Here is a 21,579-nt window from a genome sequence, read left to right as displayed (position 1 = left end):
ATTGCAAGATATATTTTTATTTAATTTATGTTTGTTTAGATATATTTTTTCTCAAATAAAAAAGATGATGTAGGATAAATTGTTTTTTGAAATGGGATGTTTTGTGTATACATGTGTGTGTATACACACACACACACACGCACACACGCACACACACACACAAATACACACACACACACATACATATAGTCTTACAATATATTAACATTGATATTTGTGCATGTACATATGGTACACATATACAAACAGCATACATACTTACACATGAGACTGATAATGAGGTTATATTTGTGCATACATATGTATTTGTATGTACTTATCATAAACATATAAATATATACATAATATAATGCATACACACACACACACACACACACACTCACACACACGTATTTTACATTCATACATGAAACTTCATGTACATATTCACACACACATATATACCCCTCAAATAAATAGTATGTGTACTTGTAGGCAAATTGGATGTTTTTGTAATGTATGAAAATCTTGTATACCATTAAGCACTGAATGCTATAAGAATATAATTTCATTGAATATATATATACATACATACATACATACATACATACATACATACAAAGCATATTGGTGAAAGAACTGCACTTTGGTAAATAGAGATTAAATCAAAACAAAATTTAATTTATAACACACATACACACATGCACACAAGCACATACCCTCCTCTACATAAATATATATGTATGTGTGTGTATATATATATATACACGCATACACACACACACACACACACATATATGCATATGTATATGTATATATGTATACCTACATACATGCATATAAATATATGCGTACATATACATATATATGTGTGTCTTTAAGAATATGGAATATTCTTAGTATGTTCCATTTGTAGAATAATCCATTAGAATATTTCAATGATTGATTTTTAACGAACAGATTCTTATTGTTTTTAGTCAAGTGTTATAGAGTGAACAGACAAAATATGACAAAGAAACGAATTATGAATTTTCAAAAGAAATACTTTTTCCAACAAATGGATGAAAAGCAAATGTCTTGATAGAGAAATCCCTGAAAAGGATTATAAAATGCTCAGAATATATATATATCAAAAGTATTCCTTAATTAGAAACATTCCAAATATATTACGGTTGAATTAACCCTTTTTTTTTTACTATATTTCTGTTGAAATACAATACTTTACTTTTCATTAAATTTTGAAAATAATGAAAAATTAAAGTAAAATAACTTTGTCATTCTTAAGCTAGCTTTAAAAGATAAATCAACATGATTTGTATCAAGTTTGTTTTATAGAATCAGGTTGGTATCAAGAACATCAAACAGGAGCAAAAATAAAAGTGTTTCTTGTTTAACCCTGAGATAAACTGCAACCAATGATCTACGACCTTCCAGCTAAGACCAGCATACTGCATGGTATCTTGAGTATCTTCTACTATAGCCTCAAGCCCACCAAAGCTTTGTGAACGAATTTAGTTGACAGGAACTGGAAGAAGATATTGAGTGTGTGTGTGTGTGTATGTGAAGGTGCATAGCTTAGTGGTTAGGGTGTTGCACTCACAATCTAGAGATCATGATTTCAATTCCTAGACCAAGTGGTGCATTGAGTTTTTGAGCAAAACACTTCATCTCACATTGCTCTGTAATCACTTTAACACCTGACATGTGGTACACCATGCACCTGTTCAAGCAACATCGATTTGATGGAGGGAGTGGGCTAATGCATGGCACAAACATTTGATCACTATAAACAAATCATTTGTGCAGGTCATTTGGGAAAGGCTGAATGTTCATACGTCATGTTTGATGGAAGAGTCTATCATATAATAATAGATATTGATGATGATTTATATATATATATATATATATATATATATATATATATATATATATATACATACACACACACACACACATGATGTAAGAATAGACCTTTGATGCAAGTCTCATGAAATGCTACTCTAATGTATAAAAGTGCAAATATATGTAAATTTCTACTTTGACCTTTTACGTAAATTAGCGTTGAAAGCAGAGTTGGTACAGAAACTGTTGCAACTGATCATTATAGATGTGTTAAAGCATATCTTTACCTTATTATTTAGATTATATATATATATATAAAGAAGACAGAAAATGGAGAAATATCGATGAGCAACAATTGACTTATATCAATTATTATTTATTAACTGAATACAAATAGACTGCATCCCATCTAACGGCTGTTTCTGCTTCCAATGTTGTATGATATTTCCATTGATATGCTAAAAATATTTATCAAATATTTATCCTTGTGAACGAGACCTTTGGAGATATGCTGTGTTTGAAAAGACCCAAAAAGCTTAGTGAGATTGTAGCTGTGGCTGATGTCAGTGTCACAAAACTGGCCCATTTAAAAGTACCCCTTCAGTCATCCGGCAATATGGTGTGCTTGAGAAGACCTGTTGAGCCAAGTGAAATCATAGTTATGGTTGATGTCAGTGCTGGTGGAACATAAAAAAGCACCATTTGAATGTGACCTATGCCAGTTCTACCTGACTGGCTCCCATACTGGTGGCTCATAAAAAGCACCATTCGAGCATAGCCAAGTGAAATCATAGTTATGGTTGATGTCAGTGCTGGTGGAACATAAAAAAAGCACCATTTGAATGTGACCTATGCCAGTGCCACCTGACTGGCTCCCATGCAGCTGGCATGTAAAAAGCACCCACTACACTCTCAGAGTGGTTGGCATTAGGAAGGGCATCCAGCTGTAGTAATCAAGCCAAAACAGACAAGAGTCTAGTGCAGCTCTCCAGCTTATCAGTTCCAGTCAAACTGCGTAACCCATGCCAACATGAAAAAACAGATGTTAAATGATGAAGACGATGATGATGATAATGATGATGATGATTCTTGCAAATCGTCTTTAAAATTCTGAGTTCTGGGTCATCATATTTTACAAAATCCAGGTAATCTGGATATAAGAAAAAACATCAAGGAAGTTCATTATGAATATATAATTTCTTTCTGATTGATTATGAATGAAATTAATTTAAATTACTTTATATGTTCAACTTTGAGAATCCTTATGATCAAAGCCAGATTTAAAAATGGTAGCCACTGCAATGCCTTATATCAGACATAGACTGATTACCATTAAAAGAAAATCCTTTACTTTTAAACAAACGGCTCCATAATAATTTTTTGCCTTCAGTCATCTAAAAGCCTCATTCCAATTTTGACAATGGTTACTGGTTTACGCTACTATTTGATTTTCATTTTGTAGCATATGGAAACAAAATATCCTCAGGCAAAATGGCAATTTTCTTTTACTCATCTATCTAAATGATCATTTTGCATTATATAACTTCAATAGTTTAAATTAACCAAGATGTCTAATATTCCTACAACATAGTTACTGTAGGAGGTTGTCAGCTATAGAAGAAGTGTAATTATGAATTCTTATGACCTGACTGAGCCATGTCACCTAGTGGTTATATTTATACATATTTATGCTGACATGATGATGAGGATGATATATATATATATATATATATATATATATATATAAGCACACACACACACACACACACACACACACACACACACACACACACATATATATATACATATAAATATATATACATACATATATACATATGCAGAGGTTATCAAGTGGTGGTGGCTCCCTCCACACCACATATGTAATGAGCTTTCACACAGTTTCCATCCACCAAATTCACTCACAATACATTGGTCAGCCTGAAGTTATAGTAGAAGACATTTGCCCAAGGTACCATGCAGTAGGAATGAGCCCCAAACCTTATGGTTGCAAAGTGAATTTCTTTACCACACAGTCATGCTAACAAGAAGTAAGTCAAGGAGAAAAACCTGGTGCTAAGATAAGCTTCAGAAAGTATAAAAAGAAAGAACTAGGAATTTGACAAGACAAATCATTGCATAAACTTCACTTAACCGATGACATTTTGGAATAATGAAGATTTGCAATGATGATAATTATAATTATGACAGCAACAATTATGATGTAGAATAAGACACCATGAGGTAGTGACAAAGTCATAATTATTGTCTATGAAAAAATAATTAATAAAGGATTTATCATTACAGGAATATATAATTTTCAAGAATTTTACCAAAATATTTTTTGAGTATTTTTTGCTTAGTCCTTAGACTTAAGTACTTTAGCACTTATCCTTTTATTTGAAAAATTCAAATTTTAAAAGAAATGTTCATTTTCTAGTCTATGCTATTTCTTACACAAGATCTAAAAACAAGAGAGAGAGATAGGGGGGAAAGAGAGGGAGGGAGAGAGAGAGGAAGCAGGAGAGAGAGAGAGAATTTGATTAAAACAACTAAAATTATTCATAACAAAGAAACAAGAACAATTAATCTAATTCTTCATTTATTCTGAATCAGTAGAAACCTTTCAAGTAGAAAAAGGGAAGGAAAAAAATGTGTTGTTTTAAATCAACAGGGGACAAATCTTTCAATAATATTGACACAGAATGTTAAATTGATTAGATATCTTGATGAGAGTAAAAACATTAATCTTAACTGAAACATGCAAACAAGGTTTGATTATCTTGAAAAGTTTTAAAGTGTTATGCAAAGAGACCATGATATTTGGAGAGAGGCAAATGAAATGTTAAGAGTATCAAATGTAAAGTTACTGTTGGGTAGATTGTTTTTAAAACAGTTGATGCCAGTAGATGAGAATTTAAGAATTTAAAAGAAAAATCTGTAAATGTATTAGGTATGTCTACTCTTTGAAACTTGAACTTATCTAAATCTATATCAAGATTTAATTTACATCTAATTTTTTTTTTGTGTATCCTTTCATTTCCATTTTACACTTTAATGCAGATGCATTTTCTTTCTTTTTTGTTTCTTCCTTCCTTCATTCTTTCTTTCCCCCAACTCTCTCTTTCTCAAACACAGAATTTGAATGAAAATGCAATAATTCATCCCAATCTATCCAAGATGAATTAAATTATGGATATCTTCTGCTGACTGATCAAGAATGATACAATGTTTGTTTTTTTCTGTCATGTAATGATTATCACATTTGCCTGGAAAGTAGGATGAGTAAAAGTGTCTGCATGTATGTGCGTATGCATTTGTGGTTGTGTGCACATGTATATGTTTGTGCATGTATATAAATATATACATACTCTCTTTTACTCTTTTACTTGTTTCAGTCATTTGACTGTGGCCATGCTGGGGCACTGCCTTTAGTTGAGCAAATCGACCCCAGGACTTCTTCTTTGTAAGCCTAGTACTTATTCTATCGGTCTCTTTTTGCTGAACAGCTAAGTTACTGGGACGTGAACACTCCAGCATTGGTTGTCAAGCGATGGTGGGGGGGGACAAACACAGACACACAAACACATATACATATATATATATATGACAGGCTTCTTTCAGTTTCCGTCTACCAAATCCACTCACAAGGCATTGGTCGGCCCGAGGCTATAGTAGAAGACACCTGCCCAAGGTGCCACAAAGCGGGACTGAACCCGGAACCATGTGGTTGGTAAGCAAGCTACTTACCACACAGCCACTCCTGCACCTACATATATGTATATGTATATACGTATGCACAAACACACACGTGTGTTTGTGTGCATATAAATATATATATATATATATATATATATATATATATATATATATATATAGATATGCAGGGCAGGGAATCGTCAATTAGTAATAAAATTAATAATCAACAATTTTGCCGGGTAGCTCAGTATGAAAAAACCTTCTTCGGTAAAAAACATTTATAATCATAAATATATAGGGATTGACAGTAACCTGCTTCTCCAACATACTGAGAATTCAGAAATAGCAGTCAAAGAACTACTGATTTCAAAACTACAAATTATTACTCCAGATTGATAGCGATATTTTTGATACACACAGAACAAAAAACAGTAGAGAAGAGTAAAAAACACTTGCCTTTAGTTAATTTAGTACAATTGTTTCACAGTTAAGAGTAAAATACTCTATTCTGATCTTCAGCTAAATATTCTAATAAATTTGTTAATGTCTAAATAACTCACGTTAATTTTGACCATGTGAACATCAATACCACGTGGGGAAGACGTTAAGAAATTTATCGGCCAGTAAGTTCAAAATCCCTCGCCCTAATGAATTTCAATTCAGTGTGTATCAGAAATAGTCCCGCACAGGAAAGAGACTCGTACGAATTCCTGTGGTTAAACTATCCACCTTAGAGTTATTATTAAAATATAGATATGCAGGGCAGGGAATCGTCAATTAGTAATAAAATTAATAATCAACAATTTTGCCGGGTAGCTCAGTATGAAAAAACCTTCTTCGGTAAAAAACATTTATAATCATAAATATATAGGGATTGACAGTAACCTGAGCTACCCGGCAAAATTGTTGATTATTAATTTTATTACTAATTGACGATTCCCTGCCCTGCATATCTATATTTTAATAATAACTCTAAGGTGGATAGTTTAACCACAGGAATTCGTACGAGTCTCTTTCCTGTGCGGGACTATTTCTGATACACACTGAATTGAAATTCATTAGGGCGAGGGATTTTGAACTTACTGGCCGATAAATTTCTTAACGTCTTCCCCACGTGGTATTGATGTTCACATGGTCAAAATTAACGTGAGTTATTTAGACATTAACAAATTTATTAGAATATTTAGCTGAAGATCAGAATAGAGTATTTTACTCTTAACTGTGAAACAATTGTACTAAATTAACTAAAGGCAAGTGTTTTTTACTCTTCTCTACTGTTTTTTGTTCTGTGTGTATCAAAAATATCGCTATCAATCTGGAGTAATAATTTGTAGTTTTGAAATCAGTAGTTCTTTGACTGCTATTTCTGAATTCTCAGTATGTTGGAGAAGCAGGTTACTGTCAATCCCTATATATTTATGATTATAAATGTTTTTTACCGAAGAAGGTTTTTTCATACTGAGCTACCCGGCAAAATTGTTGATTATTAATTTTATTACTAATTGACGATTCCCTGCCCTGCATATCTATATTTTAATAATAACTCTAAGGTGGATAGTTTAACCACAGGAATTCGTACGAGTCTCTTTCCTGTGCGGGACTATTTCTGATACACACTGAATTGAAATTCATTAGGGCGAGGGATTTTGAACTTACTGGCCGATAAATTTCTTAACGTCTTCCCCACGTGGTATTGATGTTCACATGGTCAAAATTAACGTGAGTTATTTAGACATTAACAAATTTATTAGAATATTTAGCTGAAGATCAGAATAGAGTATTTTACTCTTAACTGTGAAACAATTGTACTAAATTAACTAAAGGCAAGTGTTTTTTACTCTTCTCTACTGTTTTTTGTTCTGTGTGTATCAAAAATATCGCTATCAATCTGGAGTAATAATTTGTAGTTTTGAAATCAGTAGTTCTTTGACTGCTATTTCTGAATTCTCAGTATGTTGGAGAAGCAGGTTACTGTCAATCCCTATATATTTATTATTATATATATATATATATATATATGTATGTGTGTGTGTGTGTGTGTGTGTGTGTGCAAAAAATATAAGTATATATTCATATTTGCATATATGTATTATATATATATATAGTGAGAGAGAGAGAGAGAGAGCAAGAGGGAGAGAGAGAGAGCGGGAGGGGTAGAGAGAGGGAGAGAGGGGGTAGAAAGGGAGAGAGTGAGGGTAAGAAAATTGTAGATGTTCCCCTGTGATATAGAGACCATTGTATATAAGATGGAGATCAAATCTCTATACAGGTGCTGTGGCACTACCTCAATGTTGTATACTGGTATGACAGAAGGTTTCTTCAAAAGAAGATGTTACAATCACACCCCTTCTTTCAGAAACACAATAATTATATAATATACTTGCACACACACATTTATTGATGGAAAAAAAGATATAGATACATTAAGTATACTTATACACACATGAATGCATGCACACACACACACACACACACACACACACATACACACACACACACACACACACACACACACACACACACACACACACACAGCAGATAAATAAATAGGTAAATTGATAGTGAGAGGGAATGAAAGAGAGAGAGAGAAAAAGACAGAGAGAGATATAGATAGAGGGAGAGAGAGAGAATGAAAAAGAATGGAGTGAATGAAAATCATGTTTTTTTTTTATCTATATACTCATGATTTTGTAGTGCATTGGTTAATCTAGTTTTCCAAAGGTTAAGAGAAACACATATTCAATCAATTGTAAAATCTTCTCTGATGCTTATATGAAGAAGAAACGAAAAATGATTCTGGCAGAAAACAATGTTGTAGGCAGTTGCTAAGTTACCATCAACACTTTACATCAAAAGCTAAAAAGGTAGGAGGAGAAGGAGGGAGGGACAATATTAAATATTGATAATATTGTTTTATCAAGAATAGATCATCTTGTCATCAACTAGAAATAGAACTGTCCCTATGGGTGGTGGTGAGAGAGAAAGAGAGAGAGACGAAGAAAGAGACTGAGTGTAGGGAAAGAAGGAAAGAGAAAGGGAGGAAGAGTCAGGAGGACGTGGAGAAAGAGAGAGAAAATGAAAGTGAATGTGAGAGAGAAAAAGGGGAGATAAGAGAAAGAAAATGAAAGTAAGAAGAAAAAGAGAGAGGGAATAATGAAAAGTGAGAGAAAGAAAGAGAAAGAGTGGGACAGAAAGAAAGAGAAGGAGAGAGGGAAAAGGGCACGAAGAGAGGAGAATGAAAGAGATGGAGAGAGAGAGAGAGAGAGAGAGAGAGAGAGAGAGAGATAGAGAGAGAAGGAAGATAAAGTTATTTTTGTATGCAGGGTTGTGGAGGAGGGAATGGAGGAAGAAAATAGAAGGGAAAAGAAAGGAAGGAGAAATAAAAGTGGCAAGAAAATAGGTGTAAGTTAAGAAAGACAGGTAAAGAGAAATTCATTTAATTTATGCAGAAAGGAAAAGTACAAAGCAAAGGAACACACACACACACACACACACACACACACACACACACACACACACACACACACACACACACACACACACACACACATTGCTGCTGCTCCACTCTCAGACATACACGCAAACACGTAGACAGAGATGGAAAAAGCAATAGATTAAAATTTAAAATGCACTAAAAGTTAAAGGAATAAAAAGTAAAAATAAAACGCAAGGAAAAGATACAGAAATATATTTTACAAATAGAATAAATTTCATAAAAATAAATTATTCACATGTTTGCTTGCTAATCATGTAATTATTATTATTTTAAAAATTAATTTTTTATAGGAACGGACATGGCAGTGTGGTAAGAAGTTTGCCTCCTAACTACATGGTTCTGGATTCAGTCTCACTGCATGGCACTTGGGTAGGTGTCTTCTACTATAGTCCTGGATCAACCAAAACCTTAAGACTGTAATAAATATATATATATATATACATATAGACATATGCACGCTCTCTCTCATGCACACACACACACACACATGTGTGCATGTGCCTTTGTGTCTGTGTTTGTCTCCTTACCCATTTCAGAATTGGTATTAGTGTGCTTACATTCCTGTCACTTAGTGGTTCAAAAGAAGAGACTGATAGAAAAAATATCAGACTTAAGAAGAAAAGAGTGCAGTGAACTAAGGTAACACCTCTTATTTTTCGAGCACCTTCCTGAGTATTTGAGCAGTTCCAAGCAGTGTTGTTTTCTGCAAGTGCTCCACCCTTATTGCTGCCCCTATTTGTTCCCTGTAGTTCTCAAGATTTTTACTCACTCTTCTCAGGACAATTATTGGTACTACTACCACCTTTTTTTATCGACCGCAACTGCTTAACCTTCCAAGCTAGCATTTTATATCTATTGACATTTCTTTCTTCCTTATTGCATACCTTGTTGTCAGCTGGGCATGCTATATCTATGATTCAGCATAGTTTGCCTTCTTTCTCAATTAAGACTATGTCTGGCTTCGTATTCTCTATCTCATGGCCACACTGAATCATAAAATCCCATAGGATCTTTGCATTATCATTTTCGATGATGCCTTCAGGTTTGTGGTCATATCAATTTTTTGCTCTGTCAAGTCCATACTTGTTGCAAAGTGTCCAATGGACAAGCCTTGTTATATAGTCGTGTAGTCTCTTATATTCGTTCTGGGCTAGTGGCGTACATTGGCTGATAATATGCCAAACTGTTTCACCATTTTGTCCAAAGATTCTGCACTAATCACTTTCTGATGCATTGTCTATTCTGTATTTTATGTAGTTTGCTCTTTATCATTATCATTATTATTATTATTATTGTTGTTGTTGTTGTTGTTGTTGTTATTGTTGTTGTTATCATTATTATTATTATTATTATCAATATTATTATTGTTGTTGTTGTTGTTGCTTGGTTCTAAAATCCAATGAATGTGGCTAACCTCACCCAATGGATTTCTGTCTGCCATTTGTTGCATAAATATAAAGAAAATGAACCTCTTTCTATTTTTTAAGAGAATGGTGATAGGGGACAAAAAATGGAATATCTATAACAGTTTGAAGTGCCAACAATCATGAAGGAGGAGTGGTGAACCACCAAATACAATCTCCAGAGAAGGACTTCACCTGAAGAAGGTTATACTTTCAATTTGGTGGGATTGGAAGGCTGTTGTATTTTATAAGCTTCTTCCTACACTCATGACTATTAATTTAGATATTTACTGTGACTAGCTGGACAAACTGAATGCTGCGATCCACCAGAAGTGTCCTGCACTAACTAATCATAAGGGCATTTGTCTTTCATCACATCAATGCCAGATTGCACACTTCTTTGCACACTGGGCTTGGCTGGGAAGTTTAGCCACACACTCCATATTTGCCTGACTTTGAGCCTTTAGGTTTCCTACTCTTTCTGTCTCTTCAAAACTCATTGAATGGAGACTGTCAAGTCTGAAAAAGATGTAAAAATACACCTGGAAGAGATTTTTGCCAGTAATGACAAGAAATTCTTTGAGTAGGAAATAATGGATCTGTCTACAAGATAGCAGAAGATACTGGAACAAAGCAATAATTATATCATTGACTGAATAGATAGTTTGTATTTAAAACTTGTGCATCATTTTCACTTATAAAACTGAATGGACAGTTTGGCCAATGCAATATATATCTCTCTTTCAACACACACACACACACACACACACACACACACATGCACTCATGCACGCACACACACATTATATAAGTGTATGTATGTGTGTATGTATATCTGTCTATCTATTGTCTGTCTATAAATATAAGTAAAACTAACTGTAAATATACACATCTATATCTAATGATCTATAACTAATGCGAAGAGACACTTGCTTAAAAATAAAATCAAGTTATTTTTTGAAATAAATAGATAATGTATTTTATTACCAGACATAGTCATGTATCTAGAAGTCAGACATTCATCCAGAATTAACTTAATGAAATGAGCTGTTATAGTAATTATAGGAATAAATATTTCAAAGTTATACAGTTATACTCAAAATAATTCTTTTGTGAAAAGTGATTAACCAGAGCTCAAATTAAAAGTGGGGAATGAATAAGCAATGATAAATATGCTTCTGGTCAGCATGTCTAAAGAGATGTCAGTTTTGTCTAATGGCAATATTTGATGGAAGACTGATGGTAACACACATCTGGGTACTAGAAAAGCTCGGTTGAGAGATGACACTTCGGCGAAGCATCGAGAAGTGGAAGCTACAGTTCTTTGGCCACGTCATGTGTTGGTATGGACTTGAGCGAACAATCATAACTGGCAAGGTGAACGGCAGATGTAAAAGAGGCAGACCACCCGCTTCTTGGCTGAATGACATCGCAGCCACAGGATTGTCTTTATTCTCAGCTGTCCATGGGGTAGAGGACAGGAGAAGGTGGCAAGACATGATGACCACAGCATCGCATAGTGCGACACCTGACTAGGAGAGAAAGAGAGCTGTATATATGTATGTATGTATGTATGTATGTATGTATGTATGTATGTGTGAATATATAGAAGCCCTCGCTTCAGATTGAGTTGGATGGTGAACAAGGGTGTGGAGTGGAGTGAAAGCGTTTGAAGAGGCCAGGATGATGCAAGCAGGACTCAAGAGATATTCAAGGAAAAATGTAAAGATCGAGAAGGTGAATGACAAGGACCTTTTTGTGTGCACAGTCTGTGACAGATCATGCCTGTCTTTGGCTGGCCTCAAATCTCACCTGCGAACCCATGGAAAACAAACTTCAACCAGCTATTCTGATTATATGTCTGTGCACACGTTTGAATGTGGTGTGTGCCAGAGGGCTTGCAAATCCAATGGGGGTCTTAAAAGACATGTTAGGATCCACAATGAGCAGAACTTACCTACAGGTATTGATTGTACAAATAAGAGGTGCAATCTGTGTGGGTGTTTTTTCAAAACACTGTCTGGTTTAAAAAGCTACATCAGATGCCATGAAAGGGCTAAGGTGTAGGTGCAGGAGGTGGTCAAACTCTGTGTAAGGAGTAGACAACAACCATAACCACCATGTATGTATGTATGTATGTACGTACATATGGATTATATATATTTGTATGTATGTATGTATGTAAAAGTGTATGGCTTAGTGGTTTGGGTGTTGCACTCAAGATTGCAACATCATGAGTTTGATTTCCAGACTGGGCATTCCAATGTGTTTTTGAGCAAAACACTTCATGTTATGTTGCTCTGCAATCATTTCACCATTTGACATGTGGAACATTGTGCACTTGAACATGTAATGTTGATTCAATGGAGGCAGTGAACTTATGTGAACACAAAAATTTGATCATTCTAAACAAATCATCTGTGTGGTTCTTTGGCGAGAAATTGCAGAACCCTCATATGTTGTTTAACAATAGGAGAGTCCAAATCCTATCTATCTATCTATCTATCTATCTATCTATCTATCTATATATCTGTCCGTCTTTCTGTCTGTCTGTCTGTCTGTCTGTCTGTCTGTCTGTCTGTCTGTCTGTCTGTCTATCTATCTATCTATCTACACGCACACACACACACACACACACATACACACACGCATATATGGCACTCCATCAGTTGTGATGACATGGGTTCCAGCTTATCTGATCGATGTAACAGTTGGCTTGTGAAATTAACTTGCAAATGGCTGAGTATTCCAAAACCACGTGTACCCTTAATGTAGTTCTCAGAGAGATTCAGCATGACACAGTGTGTGACAAAGCTGACCCTTTGAAATACAGGTACTACTCATTTTTGTCAGCTGAGTGGACTGGAGCAACGTGAAATAATGTCTTGCTTAAGGACACAACACGTCACCAGGAATTGAACTCATAATCTTACAATCTTAAGCTGAATACCTTAACCACTAAGCCACATGCTTTCACACACACACATATCATCATCATCATCGTCACCACTTAACATTCTTGTTCCATGGGGTAGACAGTTTGACAAGATCCAATGGCTCCCAAAACTGCAACATGCTCCACTGTCTACATTGGCACAGTTTTATGGCTGGAAATTCTTCCTAATGCCTACCACTTTACTGTGTAAATTTTTCTGTGCCACCAGCACATCTCAGCACACACACACACACACACACACAACATGCTTTGTATTGTTTCCATTTACCAAATTCACTCACACGGCATTGGTTGATATAAGTGTTCTTCCTTACAGTTACCATATCCAAGTTTCATATGAACATAACATGTTCTGCTAACTTTACAATTCAGTCAATCCAGTCAAGATGACATAAACAGCTTTTCCATTAAAGATAGTGCAATGTCATTAAAGGAAATATGAATAGCATATTTGGATTAAAAGTTAAGAACAGAACTGAAATTCATGATTGAATTCAGTAAAGGGGTTCTCAGCAACTATTTCTTACATATTTAACTTCCATTGCTCTTTACTGAAACAAAGACAGAATAACAAAAAGTGTCAATATAATTCAGTAATTAATTTACTATTTTGTTAGCAACTAATCATGTATTTAGTGCTGTATGACATTAGCAGAGCACTTTCTTGAGTTCTTTCTATAAAGTTTATAGAATTTGAGATTCTATACAATTTGAAACAAAGATCCTCTGGGATTAATTAACTGACTAGATCCCAAAATTAAACAAATTCATAATCATATTCTAAATTTTAATACTCAAACTTGTTTCTGGGAAATTTATGCACACACACACACACACACACACACATGCACACACACACACACACACACACACACACACATTTTCTGTCAGAAATAAGCTTTATGTGTATAAATATAAATAAATAAATAAACATATATATATATATATATATATATATATATATATATATATATATATATATATATATATATATATATATATATATATGTAGAGTGAAAGGTAGATTGTATGATGCATGTGTGTGAACTGCCATGCTTCACAGCTGTGAAACATGGGTCGTGTGACTGCTGAAGACATGCGTAGGCTCAAAAGAAATAAAACTAGCATGATCCTCTGGATATGTAATGTCAGTGTGCACACATGACAGAGTGTAAGCACCCTGAAAGAAATGTTAGACATAAGAAGCATCAGATGTGGTGTGCAAGAGAGACGTTTGCGTTGGTATGGTCATGTACTGTGGATGGATGAGGAGAGCTGTGTGAAGAAGTACCACTCTCAAACAGTGGAAGGAGTCCGGGGTAGAGGGAGACCCAGGAAAACATGGTATGAGGTGGTCAAGCATGACCTTCGAACGTTGGGCCTTACAGAGGCAATGACAAAAGACTGAGACCCCTGGAGGTATGCTGTGACTGAGAAGACCCGGCAAATAAAGTGAGTCCACAGCTGTAACCTACACCAGTGTCACATAACCAGCTCACTCAAAAGTACCTTGGACCGTAGGGTGACATGCCATGCTTGAGGAGACCTATTGAGTCAAGTACATCAACATCAGCAATATCAAAATCAAATTAAATGGAAACTGTAGTTGTGATCCCTGTGCTGATAGCACGTAAAAAGCACTATCCGAACGTGGCCAATGCAAGTGCTGCCTTGACTAGCTTCCATGTCGGTGACATGTAAAAAGCACCATCTGATTGTGGTCAATGCCAGCTCCTCTGGTTCCTTGTGACAGTGGCACGTAAAAAGCACCCGCTACACTCTCTGAGTGGTTGGCGTTAGGAAGGGCATCCAGCTGTATAAACACTGCCAGATCAGATTGGGGCCTAGTGCCGCCTCTTGGCTTCCCAGACCCCAGTCGAACCGTCCAGCCCATGCCAGCATGGGAAACGGACGTTAAACGGTGATGATGATGATGATGATGATGTATATATTTATATGTATAGAGTATATATGTAAATATATTTACACATACATACATAACCTCCCCACCATATATATATATATATATATATATATATATATATATACCCAGCTCTTCGAAACGCCGGTGTTAAAACGGGGGTAGCTGATGAAGGAGAATGTTCTCTATGTGGCTTGTGTGTTTTCTCGTCTACGTTTTGTTTGCAATGTCCTGTACCCAGATATGCACCTATACATACAGGTGGATGTCGGTATGCACATACCTGTATGTATATATGCATATACTCATTTACTATTTGTTTTTACATGACCGAACGCAGCGTCACCAATCTGTAAGTAGTTTTCGCAACTTTATATTTTCCGACGCTACTCTTTCTCTTTCTCTTTCTCTTCCTCTTCATTTTCCCCCTCTCGTTCTTCCTCTGTTTACTACTACGTATCTCTCTTTACCCCTCTCGTTCTTCCTCTGTTACTACTACGTATCTCCTTTACCCCCCTCGTACTTCCTCTCTTCCTCTTTTCCTCTGGTTGCTCACCTATTCTTCTACTTCCTCCCTTTGTTTCTCCCTCTACCACTCTCTCTCTCTTCCCCTTACACCGGCATGGTCACATGCTTCCGGTCAATAATCCTTTTCGTCCTTGACTATCGCCGAGCAAACACGCGAACTTACTTCGTCCCCACTTTCAAGTTCGTGCCTCACAGCGTTCATACACACATAATTTTTCCCGTCTGGCCGTATAGCCTTTTCTGTTTGTTTTCCTGTCTTGTTTTTTGTCCGCCACTACATTCCTCCATGGCAAGGTTTAATTTGTGTATACAAATTTAATTTGCGGTCCATGGGAAGAGCCGTTTTAACGATGCGTCCTACCCAGCTCTTCGAAACGCCAGTGTTAAAACGGGGGTAGCTGATGAAGGAGAATGTTCTCTATGTGGCTTGTGTGTTTTCTCGTCTACGTTTTGTTTGCAATGTCCTGTACCCAGATATGCACCTATACATACAGGTGGATGTCGGTATGCACATACCTGTACGTATATATGCATATACTCATTTACTATTTGTTTATATATATATATATATATATATGTGTGTGTGTGTGTGTGTGAAGGCGCATGGCTCAGTGGTTAGAGCGTTGAGCTTATGATCTTGAGGTTGTGAGTTTGATTCCCGGACCAGGCTGCGTGTTGTGCTCTTGAGCAAGACACTTTATTTCACGTTGTCCCAGTTAACTCAGCTGTAAAAATGAGTTGTGACATCACTGGTACCAAGTTGTATCGACCTTTGCCTTTCTCTTGGAAAACATCAGTGGTGTGGAGAGGGGAGGCTGGTATGCATGGGTGAGTGCTGGCCTTCCATAAACAACCTTGCCTGGACTTGTGCCTCAGAGGGTAACTTTCGAGGTGCAATCCCATGGTCATTCATGACCGAAAGGGGTCTCCTCCTATATATATATATATATATATATATATATATATATATGTGTGTGTGTGTGTGTGTGTGTGTGTGTGTGTGTGTGTGTAAATAAATAAATGGAGTTAAACGCAGGTGTTATTCAAATTATTTTACTTCCGACATATGTTTCAAAGACAATATTGGTATTATTGGTGTAAAACAATGCAGTCTTCTCATCATGGAAAGAAATAAACCAAACACATCACTAAGACATTTTAACAGAATGTGATGACTGCGTATGATGATGAAGGGAACACTATTAAGTTCTTTTAGAAAAACTGTTAGTAGATATAATGTCAAAGGTAGCATATCGAAAGAGAAGGAGAAGAAGGAAAGAAATTAGCAGAAAATTAATAGTGGAGAAATATAGAGCGATGGGTGAATTAGAAAAAAGCTTAAACACGTGGAATTAGATATATTTAGTGAATGTGAAATGTAAGAAGACAATCAAAGGTCGGATTATATAGAATGGTAGAAATCACTGATAGAAACTAAAGGTATGTTTCTTATTTCTTTATTGCCCACAAGGGACTAAACATAGAAGGGACAAACAAGGACAAACAAAGGGATTAATCGATTACATCGACCTCAGTGCTTAACTGGTACTTAATTTATTGACCCTGAAAGAATCAAAGGCAAAGTCGACCTTGGCGGAATTGAACTCAGAATGTAACAGCAGACGAAATGCCGCTAAGCATTTCGCCTGGCATGCTAATGTTTCTGCCAGCTCGCCACCTTTAGAAACTAAAGGTATGTTTCTGCCAATGTTTGCAACAGTAAACATGTTCTATAAACGTGTTTACAAGGGGATTCTTTCAGAATAGGATATAAAACATTTTGTGAGTACAAAACGAGCAGAACTGCTTACCTTTATCATACGGTAAAGAAATAGAGAGTATACTCCATTCCAAATTAAATTGTTTATTATGATCTTTTAGATACCAGATTAATTTACTAAGCCCTGTATTGTTATATTTATTAATATGCCTAAATGTAGAGTAATGATTAGATGTTCTTTTGGACAATTGAGATGAAGAACCACCTATATAAAAAAAGACATCAGAACTGGAAGTAATTTTACCTTGATAAATAGAGTTTTTAGTCTTAGAATTACTGCTAAGAAAACGAATGTGATTGGAGTTGACTTCAGAAACAATAAACCTGCTGTTACTATTATTTAAAGAATGGTTTGTATTAACAAAATTAATGCTAGTATTTTCAGTAAGTGGATTTGTAATTAACAACTTATTATTATGTGAAGAGATGATTTGTGAAAGATTTTTTGTGTTAGAAAAACCTATCCTAATTCGGTGTGAGTTAATAATTGAATAGTATCTTGAATTTCTCAGGAAATTCTTTTCTATAGCCTCACGAAACTGGAAAGGGTAGTTAGATATATGTTATGGACACTGTATTTCAAAATTCATACTGGAAAAGTACAATATTCAATTATGCTTATGTAAGGTGCACCATGTTTAGCTGAAAAAGCACACATTCTCATTATGTTGAAGAACAAAACTCACAATTTGAGGTTCAGATTCGAATATTTATGAAATGCATGCATCTAACAAATTTCTATTTTCAAACTGGAGGATGACCCATCCCATCCTGCACAAAGTTAGGCACTCATAAGCCTTTTTCTTATTCAAATGCTTCTACTAGCCATTTTGATATTTCCTCAATACCTCACTAAAACAACGAAGTGTTATTGGCTTGTTATGGATACTTGAACACTCAAAGCTAAAATATATTACATTTTGTTATATACTCTCAGCATTAACAATATTCTTCCTCCCTATGTAGGACATATTCAAGGTCAACTCAACCATTGTTTCCCGATTAAAGGAACATAACCATGCTTACAGGAACAGAATTACCCTGCTTCCCCTTAGAATGTTTCTGTATGGGCATTAATATGTGTGTGTGTGTAAATTTTTACTTAGAAGTTCATACACTGACACACACATACACATTTGTATACACATGCACAACACACTCATGTACACACACACACTCACACTCACACAAATATATATTTATGCATATATATATGTGTGTGTATGTAAGTATGCATATATATATTATATATTATATACATATCACAACATCATCAACATCATCATTGTTTAATGCATAAGTAAATGATATTATTCAACATAATTTATGTATATATTTTATAAATTTATATTTATGTTTTATACTATATATATATTGCATATAATTGTAGTATTACACTATCTTCTGGCAAAACGCAGAGTAGACTCAACTTTAGATGTTAAGAATCTTGTACAGAATTTTATGCATATATATATATATATATATATATATATATATATATATATATATATATATATATATATATATATATATATATATATATATATATATATATTAATATATATATATTAATATATATATATATATATATATATATATATATATATATCCTCTAAGTTCATTACAGGAAACGTTTTTGAATATGCATATAAAAGCTTCTGTTTTATTATGCTAGCTACAGCCTAAAGATACCAACTAGCAATTGCAGGTTTATGGTGTTGTACTGAGCTGTGCTGATATAATGTATGGTAATAATAATAATTTTTTTACTATAGGCACAAAACCTGAAATTTTAGGGGAGGGACCAGCCTATTACATCGAACCCAATACTCAACTGGTAATTATTTTATCAACCCCAAAAAGATGAAAGGCAAATAATAGTAATAATAATCTATGGATGAAATTTATAAATATTTTAATGCATAGTTATGTGTGTTTCCACAAATCATATGTTTCTTTTAATCATAGTCTGTATTTTTGGGATGATTACAGTACAATCTATAGATGGTTGCTCAGATGATTTTTCATGGTGTTTGTGGTACCACCAAAGTGTACATATTTTTGTGTACCATTTTCACTTCACATTTGTAAACTGTATTACTTACCATGCAGTTGTTCTCTTTCCATTACCTTCTATTCCTCCCTACCAAATACAGACAGAACTGCCCACATACCCCAACCGACCTTTTGATTGGTGAAAATTGATAAGCATTCTTCAGTTATACATTCATTGCTTCCAACATTAGTGCCATATCACCTGATGAAATGAACACATGAATGAAGATTTACCCAATGTCCATGGATACTACAAGCTGTACTGTAATCATCTCTGGAATATGGACTATGATCGTAAGAAACCTGTAACTTGTGGAAATGTGTGTAACAGTGCATTAAAATATATTTATAAATTCCATCCATGGATTGTTAATATTATTATTACTATATATATATATATATATATATATATATATATATATATATATGTAGATATGAAATTCTGTATGAGACTTTCAGTATGTACATTCTGAGGACCTTGCATAAACGATAAATAAATGAATAAATAAAAAATAGCATGCAAACATGTCTTTCAGTACACACACACACACACACACACACACACACACATTGTTTAAAATGGAATTTTCATGAGAAAATCAAATTTGTTTCAGGTGTAAATTGGTTCCTTGTTTAATTACAGAAATCTCAAATTTTAAAATACACGTAAAAGGTTTTTATGTTCCTTTTCATATTCACTTCCTTTTACAGTTTGTCCAAAAATTAATTCAATAAAATTGACTATTTTATATCCTACTTATTTAATCAACATGTAAGAAATAGTTGTTGAAGCAGATATTAATTTTATTAGAATATATTTTTACAGTTTTTCTAAACTATGCCAAAATAAGCATAAAAAAAACCCAAAGGAAAAACAAAAACAACCAAACAAAACAAAATGCTCAACAAGTATTAACATTGATAATTCTAATATTTATATATTATGATTATAATTCAGATAAGTTTTGCTATTTATTATTATAATTATTTTACTTAAATGTTTGAAAGTTTATTTTTCTTGACACAATCAGATAATTTATCCATTTTGAAATGATGTCATAAATAAGCATATGTTTACTCAAAGCCAATTCAAATAAAGACACTGACAATAGCAGCAAAAAACAGTAATGATAAAAACAAAGCAAGCTTCACACAATGGCTGAGGTAACTTTCTGTAATATGTTATTGTGGGTAGGACTGCTGGAATGAAAATAACCATGCAAATTATATTAGACATTCATTAACATGCCACTCACATTAGAACATAGAAAATGAGTAAAAGCCCCAAAGACAATGAAAAAGGAATAATTCAAAGCAGAGAGAGAGCGACAGAAAGAGGGAGTTTAAAAACCTACCTGAAGATATAGGTGACTGAAAAGCTGAAGAGAAATAACAATTTACCAAAAAAAAAAAGAAGAAAAATGGGTATATTAGGATGAGAGCAAGAGGAAACATAAAAAAGTAAAGAATTGGCTGAAATAAGAATTTTCAGTGTGTTACTTTGTAAAGCTTCATCATCGATGGCAGTTTTATATCCTAAATGATAGTAGTGTTAGTTTCAAACATGGTGGAAACAGGGTGCATGGGCAGTAATATGAATTTGTTATATTATAAATAGTGATGATTATCATACTGATAATAATGATGAGTATAATGATAAAACATCTTGTCTCATTAAATGTTATTAATATTTAATATTATCACTGCCAACACCTTCCTTTGGTTGGGAAGGGTTGGTAGTTTTCCTCCTGTCTACTGGCTACAGTGAAAGAGGTTGAATGGTGCAGATGATTGAAATGACTGAAAATAGACACTTTTCTTCTTGATCAACTTCTTCGTGTATTACTGAGAAAGGAAGATGATGGTATAAAGAGAGAGAGAGAGAGAGAGAGAGTGAGCGAGAGAAAAAAGAAAAAGAAAGTG

General features: G+C 34.4%; 1 protein-coding gene across 6 annotated transcripts in view; it reads right to left on the bottom strand.

The window, feature by feature from the left end:
• The window catches only part of LOC106884336 (voltage-dependent T-type calcium channel subunit alpha-1G), a 1,091,242-nt gene that overhangs the window by 237,626 nt on the left and 832,037 nt on the right, over positions 1-21,579 (bottom strand). For all 6 annotated transcript variants that reach the window (XM_089353777.1, XM_089353782.1, XM_089353780.1 and 3 more), the window contains one exon: positions 21,012-21,035. In XM_089353777.1, coding sequence (XP_089209903.1) covers positions 21,012-21,035 — 24 coding nt within the window. The remainder of the gene's footprint in view (positions 1-21,011; positions 21,036-21,579) is intronic.

The sequence above is a fragment of the Octopus bimaculoides genome, chromosome 6, assembly GCF_046866305.1.
Source record: "Octopus bimaculoides isolate indiv1 chromosome 6, ASM4686630v1, whole genome shotgun sequence".
NCBI classification, from domain to species: Eukaryota; Metazoa; Mollusca; class Cephalopoda; order Octopoda; family Octopodidae; genus Octopus; species Octopus bimaculoides.
Note: the sequence above shows the minus strand (reverse complement) of the source record. Positions and strands in the feature narration are given on the sequence as shown.